The sequence below is a fragment of the Coregonus lavaretus genome (genome assembly GCF_964263955.1).
Source record: "Coregonus lavaretus genome assembly, chromosome: 8".
Taxonomy (NCBI): domain Eukaryota; kingdom Metazoa; phylum Chordata; class Actinopteri; order Salmoniformes; family Salmonidae; genus Coregonus; species Coregonus lavaretus.
In genome coordinates, this window is record NC_139995.1 from 31,808,330 (window position 1) to 31,823,486 (window position 15,157).

General features: G+C 49.7%; 1 protein-coding gene across 1 annotated transcript in view; it reads right to left on the reverse strand.

Moving 5' to 3' along the window:
- LOC311134011 (uncharacterized protein) overlaps nucleotides 1–15,157 on the reverse strand; it is a gene marked incomplete at its 5' end in the record, with an annotated part of 137,760 nt that overhangs the window by 67,284 nt on the left and 55,319 nt on the right. Inside the window, 4 exons of the mRNA XM_084167625.1 lie at nucleotides 5–151; nucleotides 335–451; nucleotides 6,230–6,379; nucleotides 6,648–6,767. Of these exons, the coding sequence (XP_084023751.1) occupies nucleotides 5–151; nucleotides 335–451; nucleotides 6,230–6,379; nucleotides 6,648–6,767 (534 nt within the window). The remainder of the gene's footprint in view (nucleotides 1–4; nucleotides 152–334; nucleotides 452–6,229; nucleotides 6,380–6,647; nucleotides 6,768–15,157) is intronic.

Sequence of the window (15,157 nt, forward strand, 5' to 3'; positions counted from 1 at the left end):
TGACCTGTAGGAGAGGTGGAGACGGGGGTGGCCTCCTCTCGTCCATCATACAGGGTGAACAGAGTGATGACATACTCAGTGCTGGGCTGCAGCCCTGTCAGATCAAAACTAGTGGTGCTCCTGGAGAACGACTGACTTTGCACTCTGCCACCTGAGGAGTACAGTAAGTCAGTTAGATGTTGACAGTCAGTCAGTGAAGGTACATCAATGTTTGTGTGAGTGGATTGGTATACTGTATGTACTTCAATGCTGAGGGGTTTAAAAGTACATTCATCTTTTGTATGTGTGTGTGCGTACGCATGTATGTGAGGATGAGTGTGTGTGTGTGTCTGACCATCCCCCTGACTCCACTCCAGGCGGTATCCCCTGGCAGACTGGATTAGGTTCCAGGTGAGGCGGATGGAGGAGGGCCCGGTGGTGGCTGCCTTCAGCACCTGCTGCTCGAGACGCTCTGCATGGGGGGAACACGCAGACACAACACAACCACTGATACATCATGCTATGTCAGAACCTCTTAAAAACCCTTCAGGAGATATTCAGCTATTATAGCAGGATTTCAATTCCTGATGCATTTTCATTGGACTGCCAGTATACTTGTTTTTAACAACTCTTACGCTCTAAAAAAAAATGCTGGGTTAAAAACAACCCAATTTGGGTTCTTTGGTAACCCAGCGCTGGGTAAATATTGTACAGAAAACACGCTGGGTTATTTTGACCAAGCCAGTTGGGTTGCTTGAATAACCTAACATGTTGGGTTGTTGGGATTACCCAAACATGGGTTAATTTAACCATCAATTGTGTATTTTTTACTTTAATGCTGGATTGACCCAACAGCTGGGTCTTTTTTAATTTGAGAGCCACGCCACTACTAAACTACGCCTCCAGTCTTCTGATCTGATCGCTGCATCATATCTCAATAACCCAGCACCAACAACCCAACCTTGCTCTTTTTTAAGAAAACAACCCAACTAAGTGACCCAATGCATGCAACCCAGCAGCTGGGTCAACCAAACAACCCAGCATTTTTTAGAGTGTAGCTAGCTACCAAACATAGTGTGTTTGCCTTCCCATTTGAGATCTATGATCTCAGAGAGGAGCATTAGGGGGCATTCTGTCCTAAATAGCTACAGCATCCCCCTCCCTGATTTAAATCCAGACCAATGAACGTGATGGTGATTCAGCTTCAACTGAAACACAAATCCCCTGCAATATTATTTGGGCGACCTGACCAAATTCACATAGAAATGTGAGTTATAGATCTCTCATTCCCATCGAAAGCAAGTATAAGCCGCGGTATCTGTTCTATGTGCGCTATTTCTATGCTTCCCGTCTTTTACTTTCGGTTTTGTACACCAGCATCAAACAGCTGAAAATACAAGATTTTTTGTTATGGAAAATATATTTCACAGCGGTTTAGATTTTACAATGATTCTCTACACTATCCTTTCTTGTTTTGTCACATAAACTGAAATTAGGTGTCACGATCGTTGATGAACGGGTCAGACCAAGGCGCAGCGTGATATGCAAACATGTTTATTTGACTTATAAACACAACGACAAAACAAGAAACGAAACGTGAAGTCCAAGGTACACTAACAACATACCTAACACGGAACAAGATCCCACAACCCACTAGTGCCAATAGGCTGCCTAAGTATGGTCCCCAATCAGAGACAACGAGCGACAGCTGCCTCTGATTGGGAACCACACCGGCCAACATAGATCTAGACATACTAGATCTAAACATAGGAATACAACATAGAACATCACAACAAGGAATATACACACCCTGACTCAACATATAAGCGTCCTCTGAGTCAGGGCGTGACAGTACCCCCCCCCCCAAAGGTGCGGACTCTGACCGCACAACATACACATAACAGGGTAGGGGCCGGGTGGGCATTCCGCCTCGGAGGCGGATCCGGCTCAGGGCGTGACGACCTCTCACTCTTCGCCTCCCTGTTGCGCCCCTGGTCTGGTCTAGACCTCGGCACGTTGCTTCCCCTCTCCTTCCTCCCACTATACTCCAAGCCCTGTCTGGACCCTGGTGTGGGAGACCCCGAACCTGGAGAGGGGCTGACGTCTGGGTCTGGACTGGAGCCGCTGACCAGAGCTGGATCGGGCACCGGTGGAGCGGACTGCTCAGGCTCCGGACTGGAGCCGCTGACCGGAGCTGGACTGGACACACGCACCACTGGCTTGGTGCGAGGAGCAGGAACAGGCCGGGCCGGCGACGTGCACCACTGGCTTGGTGCGAGGGACAGGAACAGGCCGGGCTGGCGACGCGCACCACTGGCTTGGTGCGAGGGACAGGAACAGGCCGGACCGGGCTGGCGACGTGCACCACTGGCTTGGTGCAAGGCACAGGAACAGGCCGGACCGGGCTGGCGACGCGCACCACTGGCTTGGTGCGAGGGGCCGGAACAGGCCAGGCCGGCGACGCGCACCACTGGCTTGGTGCGAGGGGCAGCAACAGGCCGGGCCGGGCTGGCGACGCGCACCACTGGCTTGGTGCGAGGGACAGGAACAGGCCGGGCTGGCGATGCGCACCACTGGCTTGGTGCGAGGGACAGGAACAGGCCGGACCGGGCTGGCGACGCGCACCACTGGCTTGGTGCGAGGGGCCGGAACAAGCCGGGCCGGGCTGGGAACACGCACCACTGGTTTGGTGCGGGGAGCAGGAACAGGCCGGGCCGGGCTGGGAACACGCACCACTGGTTTGGTGCGGGGAGCAGGCACGGGCCGTACCGGACTGTGGAGGCGGACTGGAGGTCTGAAGCGGAGAGCTGGCACAACCCGTCCTGGCTGGATGCCTACTTCTGCATAGTATGTGTGAGGCATTAGCATAGGACGCACAGGGCTGTGCATGCGCACTGGCGATACAGTACGTAGAACCGGCGCAGGATATGCGGGACCGAGGAGGCGTACTGGAGACCAGGAGCGTTGAGCCGGCACACCCCGTCCTGGCTGGATGCCCATCTTCGCACGGCACGTGCGTGGTGCTAGCACAGGACGTACAGGGCTGTGCCGGCACACTGGCGACACAGTACGTAGCTCCGCATAACACGGAGCCTGCCCAGTCACACGCCTCCTCGCGTGAGTACGGGGAGTTGGCTCTGCTCTAACACTAGGCTCCGCCAACCACCCTTTTAGCCCCCCTCAAAATTTTTATTGGGGCTGTCTCTCTGGCTTCTTCCTCGGCCGGCGCCTTCTGCGTTGCCGCTGCTCCTCTCTATACCGCGCCTCCACTGTCTCCTCCCAAGGACGGCGATCCATCCCGGCCTGAATCTCCTCCCATGTCCAGGAACATCACAACAAGGAATATACACACCCTGACTCAACATATAAGCGTCCTCTGAGTCAGGGCGTGACAGTACCCCCCCCCAAAGGTGCGGACTCTGACCGCACAACATACACATAACAGGGTAGGGGCCGGGTGGGCATTCCGCCTCGGAGGCGGATCCGGCTCAGGGCGTGACGACCTCTCACTCTTCGCCTCCCTGTTGCGCCCCTGGTCTGGTCTAGATCTCGGCACGTTGCTTCCCCTCTCCTTCCTCCCACTATACTCCAAGCCCTGTCTGGACCCTGGTGTGGGAGACCCCGAACCTGGAGAGGGGCTGACGTCTGGGTCTGGACTGGAGCCGCTGACCGGAGCTGGATCGGGCACCGGTGGAGCGGACTGCTCAGGCTCCGGACTGGAGCCGCTGACCGGAGCTGGACTGGACACACGCACCACTGGCTTGGTGCGAGGAGCAGGAACAGGCCGGGCCGGCGACGTGCACCACTGGCTTGGTGCGAGGGACAGGAACAGGCCGGGCTGGCGACGCGCACCACTGGCTTGGTGCGAGGGACAGGAACAGGCCGGACCGGGCTGGCGACGCACACCACTGGCTTGGTGCAAGGCACAGGAACAGGCCGGACCGGGCTGGCGACGCGCACCACTGGCTTGGTGCGAGGGGCCGGAACAGGCCGGGCCGGCGACGCGCACCACTGGCTTGGTGCGAGGGGCAGCAACAGGCCGGGCCGGGCTGGCGACGCGCACCACTGGCTTGGTGCGAGGGACAGGAACAGGCCGGGCTGGCGACGCGCACCACTGGCTTGGTGCGAGGGGCAGGAACAGGCCGGACCGGGCTGGCGACGCGCACCACTGGCTTGGTGCGAGGGGCCGGAACAAGCCGGGCCGGGCTGGGAACACGCACCACTGGTTTGGTGCGGGGAGCAGGAACAGGCCGGGCCGGGCTGGGAACACGCACCACTGGTTTGGTGCGGGGAGCAGGCACGGGCCGTACCGGACTGTGGAGGCGGACTGGAGGTCTGAAGCGGAGAGCTGGCACAACCCGTCCTGGCTGGATGCCTACTTCTGCACAGTATGTGTGAGGCATTAGCACAGGACGCACAGGGCTGTGCATGCGCACTGGCGATACAGTACGTAGAACCGGCGCAGGATATGCGGGACCGAGGAGGCGTACTGGAGACCAGGAGCGTTGAGCCGGCACACCCCGTCCTGGCTGGATGCCCATCTTCGCACGGCACGTGCGTGGTGCTAGCACAGGACGTACAGGGCTGTGCCGGCACACTGGCGACACAGTACGTAGCTCCGCATAACACGGAGCCTGCCCAGTCACACGCCTCCTCGCGTGAGTACGGGGAGTTGGCTCTGCTCTAACACTAGGCTCCGCCAACCACCCTTTTAGCCCCCCCCCCCCCCAATTTTTTATTGGGGCTGTCTCTCTGGCTTCTTCCTCGGCCGGCGCCTTCTGCATTGCCGCTGCTCCTCTCTATACCGCGCCTCCACTGTCTCCTCCCAAGGACGGCGATCCATCCCGGCCTGAATCTCCTCCCATGTCCAGGAACCCTTTCCTTCCAGGATCTCCTCCCATGTCCAGGCTGTCTGCTCCTGGACACGCTGCTTGGTCCTCGTTTGGTGGGATCTTCTGTCACGATCGTTGATGAACGGGTCAGACCAAGGCGCAGCGTGATATGCAAACATGTTTATTTGACTTATAAACACAACGACAAAACAAGAAACGAAACGTGAAGTCCAAGGTACACAAACAACATAACTAACACGGAACAAGATCCCACAACCCACTAGTGCCAATAGGCTGCCTAAGTATGGTCCCTAATAAGAGACAACGAGCGACAGCTGCCTCTGATTGGGAACCACACCGGCCAACATAGATCTAGACATACTAGATCTAAACATAGAAAATACAACATAGAACATCACAACAAGGAATATACACACCCTGACTCAACATATAAGCGTCCTCTGAGTCAGGGCGTGACATTAGGCTAACTATTTTAGCAACGAGGAAACGGCAGAGCAATTTCTGCATAGTGCACCTTTAAGTAAAGACATCCCTCTAAAATGAGTCATACACAGGAGGTGATTGTGTGTGTGTGTGTGTGTGTGTGTGTGTGTGCGTGCGTGCGTGCTGCGTGCTTGTTCTTCTATCCTCGTGGGGGACCTGAAATCCCCAAATGTCCCCACAAGGATCGTACAACAAGGAAAATTCTCCCTCGTGGGGACATTTCCCACGTCCCCAAGAGAACAAAGGCTATTTTAAGCTTAGGGGTTAGGGGTTAGGTTTAGGGTTAGGGTTACAATTAGGGTTAGAATTGGGGTTAAGGTTAGGTTTAGGATTAGGGTTAGGGGTTAAGGTTAGGGTTAAGGTTAGGGTAAGGGTTATGTTTAGAGTTAGGGAAAATAGGATTTTGAATGGAAATACATTTTAGGTCCCCACGAGGATAGGAAAGTGTTTCAAATCAAATCAAATTTTAATTGTCACATGCTTTGTATACAACAGGTGTAGACTAACAGTGAAATGCTTACTTAAGGGCCCTTCCCAACAATGCAGAGAGAAAAAATATAAATAATATAAAAATAATAACACGAGGAATAAAAAATTCATAAAGCTAAACGGTTGTAGTTCTCTCCATAGAGATACACCATATATACAGTGTTCTATATCTATGGCGCTCTCTCTCAGGCTCTATTCCTCTATATCTCCTTCTTCCCTTTCTACCTCTCTACCCCCTACAGTCCTTTACACTAAGGTCTGTTGGATGCAGCAGAAAGTATTTTATAAAGGCATTCCTTCACTGGCTAAAATTAAACACAAGTAGAAGTTACTGGGACAGAGACAGAAGAAAATAGACAGAGGGACAGAACGAGAGGGAAATGTATGTCTGCAGTGCGTACATGCATGTGTGTGTAGCTCTGTACCTATCTTGAACCTGGCGGTAGCGGTAGGTCCCTCTGTGTTGGCTTCGTAGAGGGCGATGACAGTGACAATGTACTCTGTGTCTGGCTGCAGGTTCAACAGGGTGTGAGTCTCACTGTCACCAGCCACCTCCACAGACTCCATATCACGACCTGGGAGAGACACAGGAGAAGGGGGAGAGGAGAGAGGAGAGAGGGGTGAGGGAGAGGAGAGAGGGGCAGGAGAGAGGAGAGCAGAGAGTAGACAGAGGAAGAAATGGAAGAGTGAAAGGGACAAGGACAGTTGTCACTATATAAAATATGAACAGCGTTGCTGATTCTCTCATAAATTCCATTCAGCGTCTCTATGCATTTCTGAAGAACAACCCTTTTGTGTAAATACATAAGTCAATATTGATTGGTGCATCTCTCTGCTCCTTACCTGTGAATGGTCCCCAGACCAGTCTGTAGGCCCTGGCTCCACCCACTCCCCTCCACAGCACTCGGACGCTACGCTCTGACACTGTCTCTACTGACAGCTGCTGGGCCGCCTCCAGACGCACTGCAACGCACACACAAACGCACACACACAACACGAAGAATCAGCAAGGCTGTTAATCCTTTATATAGTGAGCAGTCAGTGACACAATGTGTGCACAACAACTGTCCTTGTGTTCTGTGCTTAGTCCCCTCCTGTACTCCTTGTTCACCCACGACTGCGTGGCCACGCACGACTCCAACAACATCATCAAGTTTGCCGACAACACGACGGTGGTAGGCCTGATCACCGGCGACCATGAGACAGCCTACAGGGAGGAGGTCAGTGACAACAACCTCTTCGTCAACGTCAGTAAGACCAAGGAGCTGATCGTGGACTACAGGAAACGAGGGGGCGAGGACGCCCCCATCCACATCGACAGGGCTGCAGTGGAGTGGGTCGAGAGCTTCAAGTTCCTCTGTGTCCAAACCACAAAGGACTTAAAATGATCCACACACGAAAACAGACGTGAAGAAGGCGCGACAGCGCTTCTTCCCCCTCAGGTACCCTCAGGCTCTGATCAGACCCTACACCCAAAGGAGGGCACTACATTCATCCACCTCTGGCCTGCTAGCCCCCCTACCTCTACGGAAGCACAGTTCCCGCTCAGCCCAGTCAAAGCTATTCGCTGCTCTGGCACCCCAATGCTGGAACAAGCTCCCCCACGACGCCAGGACAGCAGAGTCACTGACCACCTTCCGGAGACACTTGAAACCCTACCTCTTTAAGGAATACCTGGAATAGTCTAACAGTAATCCTTCTACACCCCCCCTCCGCCAGTGGTGGATGTCCCACTGGCTATCCTAAGTTGAATGCACCAATTTGTCTGCTAAATGACTTAAAATGTAAATGTAAAAGACTTGGTATGGGCCCTCAAATCCTCAAAAAGTTATACAGCTGCACCATTGAGAGCATTTTGACTGGCTGCATCACTGCTTGGTATGGCAAATGCACTGCCCTCGGTAGCATGGCGCTACAGAGGGTGGTGTGGACAGCCCAGTACATCACTGGGGTTGAGCTCCCTGCCATCCAGGACCTCTATATCAGGCGGTGTGAAAGGATGGCCCGTAAAATTGTTAAAGACTCCAGCCACCGAAGCCATAGACTGTTCTCTCTTCTTCCGCACAACAAGCAGTACCGGAGTCTGACACCAACAAGCTCCTGAACAGCTTCTATTCCCAAGTCATAATACTTCTAAATAGCTAACAAAATGGCTACAGGGACTATCTGCATATACACTTTATATTTTTACTTTTGCACTGACTCTACGCACACTCTACACACACACACACACACACACATAACACGCACACACATTCATACCGACTCTACACACACACGCACACACACTCACATACAATCATCATATTCGCAGCTGCTACTTTGTTTATCAGATATCCTGATGCCTAGTCACCTTACCCCTATACATATCTTCCCCTACCACTCCAGTATCCCTGCACAATGTAAATATGGTTTTGGCACTGACTCTGTATACAGCTAACTTACTTTCTCATGTTCTTCTCATTTCTATTTCTCTTGTGTTTTTGTTCTACTTGACTCTATTATAATTGTTTCATACTACTGATATTGATTATTCCCACATTGTTGGGAAAGAGCAAGAAAGGCATTTCACTGTACTTGTGCACGTGACAATAAAAACTTGAAACACGGAAACACACACACACACACACACACACACACACACACACACATACAGACACACAGTGTTAAACACACTATGCATACTGAAATAGGGCAAAGATGAACAACAGAGAAGAGCTTCAGACTTTTAATAATTAATGCAGGCAACATAGTCACCACCAGGCGGCTGTATGATCTTCTGACCATTTGAAAGTTGTCTGAGAGAAACATGTGCAAACCCACTGGGCACACACTTGTTGAATCAACGTTATTCAACGTAATTTCAATGAAATGACGTGGAACCAACGTGGAATAGAAATTGAATTGACATCTGTGCCCAGTGTGAAGCTCCCTATCTGGCGATGAGAACCTTTCTGATCACTGTTACTCTTCCATCTATAGTTCACATAAAGTCACAAATGCATGAGGCCAATCAGTATAGTTTAGGGTTTAATATTTTCCCAGTATTTTACAAATGTTCCATCCCAAGAATAAATCACTTTTCTCCTGGGTAACCCGATATTTCACCAGAAGTGTCATTCAAAAGCATTATAAAGCATATAAATAGGCCTGTCTGGATTTGGTTAGAGCTTTGATCAAAAATTCAAGCCTGATGCTACCTGAGCCTGATGGGACGTACATTTTATGAACCCTACATTAAAGACATTTAATGAGCCCAAGCCCAAAAAATACCAAATGATTGTGCTGTTATCCAATACATACAGTGCCTTCGGAAAGTATTCAGACCCCTTGACTTTTTCCACATTTTGTTAAATTACAGTCTTATTCTAAAATGTTTTTATTACTCAGCAATCTACACACAATACCCCATAATGGTATTGTTTTTAGGAATGTTTGCAAATTTATATTTTTATAAAAACAGAAATACCTTATTTACATAAGTATTCAGACCCTTTGCTATGAGACTCGAAATTGAGCTCAGGTGCATCCTGTTTCCATTGATCATCCTTGAGATGTTTCTACAACTTGATTGGAGTCCACCTGTGGTAAATTCAATTGATTGGACATAATTTGGAAAGGCACACACCTGTCTATATAAGGTCCCACAGTTGACAGTGCATGTCAAAGCAAAAACCAAGCCATGAGGTCGAAGGAATTGTCCGTAGAGCGCAGAGACAGGATTGTGTCGAGGCACAGATCTGTGGAAGGTTACCAAAACATGTCTGCAGCGTTGAAGGTCCCCAAGAACAGAGTGGCCTCCATCATTCTTAAATGGAAGAAGTTTGGAACCACCAAGACTCTTCCTAGAGCTGGCCACCCGGCCAAACTGAGCAATCGGGGGAGAAGGGCCTTGATCAGGGAGGGACCAAGAACCCGATGGTCACTCTGACAGAGCTCTATAGTTCTTCTGTGGAGATGGGAGAACCTTCCAGAAGGACAACCATCTCTGCAGCACTCCACCAATCAGGCCTTTACGGTAGTGTGGCCACTCCTCAGTAAAAGGTACATGACAGCCCGCTTGGAGTTTGCCAAAAGGCACCTAAAGACTCTCAGACCATGAGAAACAAGATTATCTGGTCTGATGAAACCAAGATTGAACTCTTTGACCTGAATGCCAAGCGTCACGTCTGGAGGACACCTGGCACAGTAAAGCATGGTGGTGGCAGCATCATGCTGTGGGGATGTTTTTCAGCGGCAGGGACTGGGAGACTAGTCAGGATCGAGGGAAAGATGAACGGAGCAAAGTACAGAGAGATCCTTGATGAAAACCTGCTCCAGAGCTCTCAGGACCTCAGACTGGGGGTGAAGGTTCACCTTCCAACAGGACAACGACCCTAAGCACACAGCCAAGACAACGCAGGTGTCACGCCCTGGCTCTGGGGACTCTGTTATGTTGAGCCAGGGTGTGTAGAGTCTATGTTTTGTGTTTCTATGTTCAGGATCTAGTTGATGTGTTTCTATGTTGGCCGGGGTGGTTCTCAATCAGAGGCAACGTGAATCAGCTGTTGCTTGTTGTCTCTGATTGGGAACCATACTTAGGTAGTCGTTTGGCATTTGTGTGGTGTGGTATCTTGTTCCGTGTTGGTTTGTGTATGTACCCAAGGACTTCACGTATCGTTTTGTTGTTTTTGTTCGTGTGGTGAAATATAAATAAAGATGTTCGCATTCCACGCTGCGCATTGGCCCGTTTCTTCAAATGACGATCGTGACAGAAGATACCACCTCGACTGGGTCAAGCAGCGTGAAGAGGAGAGAGGTTGGACTTGGGAGCAGAGGATGGAGAGTCTGGCGAGAGCCATGGAGGCCATATCCACGGGGAGAGGCACCCCCAATACATTTTTAGGGGGGGGCACATGCATGGGCGACGGGGCTGCTGGAGGCAGATAAAGGGCGAGTTGGTGGACGAGGAGAGAAGGCCACCAGGTTACGGGAGCCATTGGTGATTAGAGGGAGGGAAAGTGTAGAGGCACGGCGAGAGGTACTGAAGTGCGTTGCCAGTCCGGTCCGGCCCGTTCCTGATCCCCATATAAGGCCAGTGGTGTGTGTTCCCAGTGCGGTCCGGCCTGTTCCTGTCCCTCGCAACAAGCCTGTGATGCGGGTCGCCAGCCCGGCCCGGCCGGTTCCTGCCCCTCGCACCAAGCCAATGGTGCGCGTCGTCAGCCCGGTCCGGCCTGTTCCTGCCCCTCGCACCAAGCCAATGGTGCGCGTCACCAGCCCGGTCCGGCCTGTTCCTGCCCCTCGCACCAAGCCAATGGTGCGCGTCGCCAGCCCGGCCCGGCCTGTTCCTGCTCCCCGCACCAAGCCTGTGGGGCGCATCGTCAGTCCGGTCCGGCCTGTTCCTGCTCCCCGCACCAAGCCTGTGGTGCGCGTCGCCAGCCCGGTCCGGCCCGTTCCTGCCCCCCGCACCAAGTCTATGGTGCGCGTCGTCAGCCCGGCCCGGCCCGTTCCTGCTCCCCGCACCAAGCCAATGGTGCGCGTCGCCAGCCCGGTCCGGCCCATTCCTGACAGAGCTTGAGAGGATCTGGGCTATTCTGTGTAGATTGATGAAGGAAAAAATTATTTAAACAATTTTAGAATAAGCTGTAACCTAACAAAATGTGGAAAAAGTCAAAGGGTCTGAATACTTTCCCGAATGCACTGTCTTTCAATCTAGAACAGGATGATCTATTTTGGATGCAATTTGAATGGATTTGATGGAGAGAGGGAGACTGTGAGAGAGTGCTCGCACGTGCACTGATTTAAAGCAATGATATTCAAGTGATAGGCTATTTTAAAGCTCTGTAGCTGTAATTTAAAAAACATCTTTACAATTAAAGAATAAGGAGACCCCGAAAGCCAGATAGAGATCGGTAAATTAGACATGCATTCTGTCTTTATATTACTGTAGCATAGGCTATGCTGCAGCAAATGCAGGCCTACCTGTCACAAGAATAAAAGTTACCATGATAAGATGATAGGTCTACATGCATTGTGAACTGCGCTCAATTCGGAGATGGGCTGTCTGTCCCCACCCTGAGCGTTGATGATTCATCATGCAGAGGCCGTAGAGAAGCCAGATTTAGACATCACATATCATTTATATAAACTCAGCAAAAAAATAAATGTCCTCTCACTGTCAACTGCGTTTATTTTCAGCAAACTTAACATATGTAAATATTTGTATGAACATAACAAGATTCAACAACTGAGACATAAACTGAACAAGTTCCACAGACATGTGACTAACAGAAATTGAATAATGGGTCAAAATCAAAAGTAACAGTCAGTATCTGGTGTGGCCACCAGCTGCATTAAGTACTGCAGTGCATCTATCTCCTCCTCATGGACTGCACCAGATTTGCCAGTTCTTGCTGTGAGATGTTACCCCACTCTTCCACCAAGGCACCTGCAAGTTCCAACAGGTCCCAGACGTGCTCAATGGGATTGAGATCCGGGCTCTTCGCTGGCCATGGCAGAACACTGACATTCCTGTCTAGCAGGAAATCACGCACAGAATGAGCAGTATGGCTGGTGGCATTGTCATGCTGGAGGGTCATGTCAGGATGAGCCTGCAGGAAGGGTACCACATGAGGGAGGAGGATGTCTTCCCTGTAACGCACACCATTGAGATTGCCTGCAATGACAACAAGCTCAGTCCGATGATGCTGTGACACACCGCCCCAGACCATGACGGACCCTCCACCTCCAAATCGATCCTGCTCCAGAGTACAGGCCTCGGTGAAACGCTCATTCCTTCGACGATAAACACGACTCTGACCATCACCCCTGGTGAGACTAAACCACATGAGGGAGGAGGAAGAGCACTTTTTGCCAGTCCTGTCTGGTCCAGCGACGGTGGGTTTGTGCCCATATGCGACGTTGTTGCCGCTGGGTCTGGTGAGGACCTGCCTTTCAACAGGCCTACAAGCCCTCAGTCCAGCCTCTCTCAGCCTATTGCGGACAGTCTGAGCACTGATGGAGGGATTGTGCATTCCTGCTGTAACTCGGGCAGTTGTTGTTGCCATCCTGTACCTGTCCCGCAGGTGTGATGTTCGGATGTACCGATCCTGTGCAGGTGTTGTTACACATGGTCTGCCAGTGCGAGGACGATCAGCTGTCCGTCCTGTCTCCATGTAGCGCTGTCTTAGGCGTCTCACAGTACAGACATTGCAATTTATTGCCCTGGCCACATCTGCAGTCCTCATGCCTCTTGCAGCATGCCTAAGGCACGTTCACACAGATGAGCAGGGACCCTGAGCATCTTTCTTTTGGTGTTTTTCAGAGTCAGTAGAAAGGCCTCTTTAGTGTCCTAAGTTTTCATAACTGTGACCTTAATTGCCTACCGTCTGTAAGCTGTTAGTGTCTTAACGACTGTTCCACAGGTGCATGTTCATTAATTGTTTATGGTTCATTGACCAAGCATGGGAAACAGTGTTTAAACCCTTTCAAATGAAGATCTATGAAGTTTTTACGAATTCTCTTTGAAAGACAGGGTCCTGAAAAAGGGTTTATATATATAACAGTTCCATTTCTCGCCATGCTGTTCATATAAATAATTTATTATAATTTCTCGCAGTTATTTATCCCGGGAAAAAGGAGTGGTTTTGGGCGGTATATCCCGGTAAATCTCGGTAACCGGTTTCCGGACATTCAACCCTAGTATGGTTGACATGGCATGAAATCTCCCTCATCTATACAAAAACAGCTCCACATGATTTCATCTTAAAGTAACTGTCCAGTGACAATCTCACTTTTAAAAGTTATTATTCTGTTATCTCGTACCCAAATAATATTGTTGACTCGTCCTATACTCATATTTGTGGCCAAAGCATAAATTGGAGGAAATAAAAACACTTCAAAAACCCCACCTCAAACAGACCGTTTAAAAAACGATGATGTGAGCTGGCCAATCAGCAGTCTACTCAAATTAATATTTTTTATGACCGGTATATGCCCACACCATTCCAACATAGAAAAGCTGCTTTTTAACATACCGTAAAATCACAGAACACAACAGGCTCTTATTAGAGACAGGCTGCTATTTGAGCCAGGCGTCTATTTCCTTATTGCACACAGCTTTTCCTCAGTTGCATAATTAATTGTTTAATTCCAGCATTCACTTCCAGTATTTTAATAAATGTCTTAATTTCCTGCACTTATGTGTTATCATTTACACACTGTGTCAAGTTTAATTTGTTTTAGAATGCCTCTATAAAAATATAAATAAAATAATCCTTGACAGAATAATTATTATACTCTTTGGCTGTGCATTTTCTGCAGTTCTTACTTTTGCCACTAAATGGCGATCAGACAATTTCTAGGGGTCTGTACTCCCGAAATTGATTGTTTTTGTGCTTGCCAGTTATTTAGCAATTCTCAGCTGTTAACAGTCAATGGCTAGAAGTTAATAAAAACGGATGATTGCCATCATTTGTTTGAGTCATTACTGAATTATTTAATGTAACGTACCTTCCCAAGTTCTCTTATGTCACCCCCCTCGTCCGCACACTCCACTGGCTTCCAGTCGATGCTCGCATCCACTACAAGACCATGGTACTTGCCTACGGAGCAGCAAGAGGAACTGCCCCTCTATACCTATGCTCAAACCCTACACCCCAACCGAGCACTCCGTTCTGCCACCTCAGGTCTCTTGGCCCTCCCACCCCTACACGAGGGCAGCTCCCGCTCAGCCCAGTCAACCTCTTCTTTGTCCTGGGACCCCAATGGTCTTCCCCCTGAAGTTAGGAGAGCAGAGTCCCTGCCCATCTTCTGAAAACATCTGAAACTCTACCTCTTCAAACAGCATATTAAATAACCCCCCCCCCAAAAAAAAATATATATATATAATAAATAAAAAATTACCAGCACTTGCACTTGACACTCTGAATCTACTGATAGCTACATTATTGAGGAAAAATGTACTTTCTATGCCTGTGATATGTGGTTGTCACACCTAGCTATCTTAATGCACTAACTGTAAGTCACTTTGGATAAGAGCGTCTGCTAAATGACTAAAATGTACAAATGTTTAACAAATCAAACATTAAACCTCGTAAACAATTAATGGTAATTCATGGTAACCTCGTAAATAATTCATTTAGACCCAGTGTTTATTTGAAATTGTATTTGCTGAAATATGTGCCGTTGCGCGGCTATTTGAGACTGCGTTTAACTGAAGTTTTACGGTACTTAATCAACATTTTATGGAAGGAAAACTATCATCTCACTCATATTGTAATTAATTATAGCTCATATTTCATAGACATCTGGAAACACTGGATAGTTACTTTAATGTAGACTTCACATTACTTGCACAAGGCACTGTGCTTGCT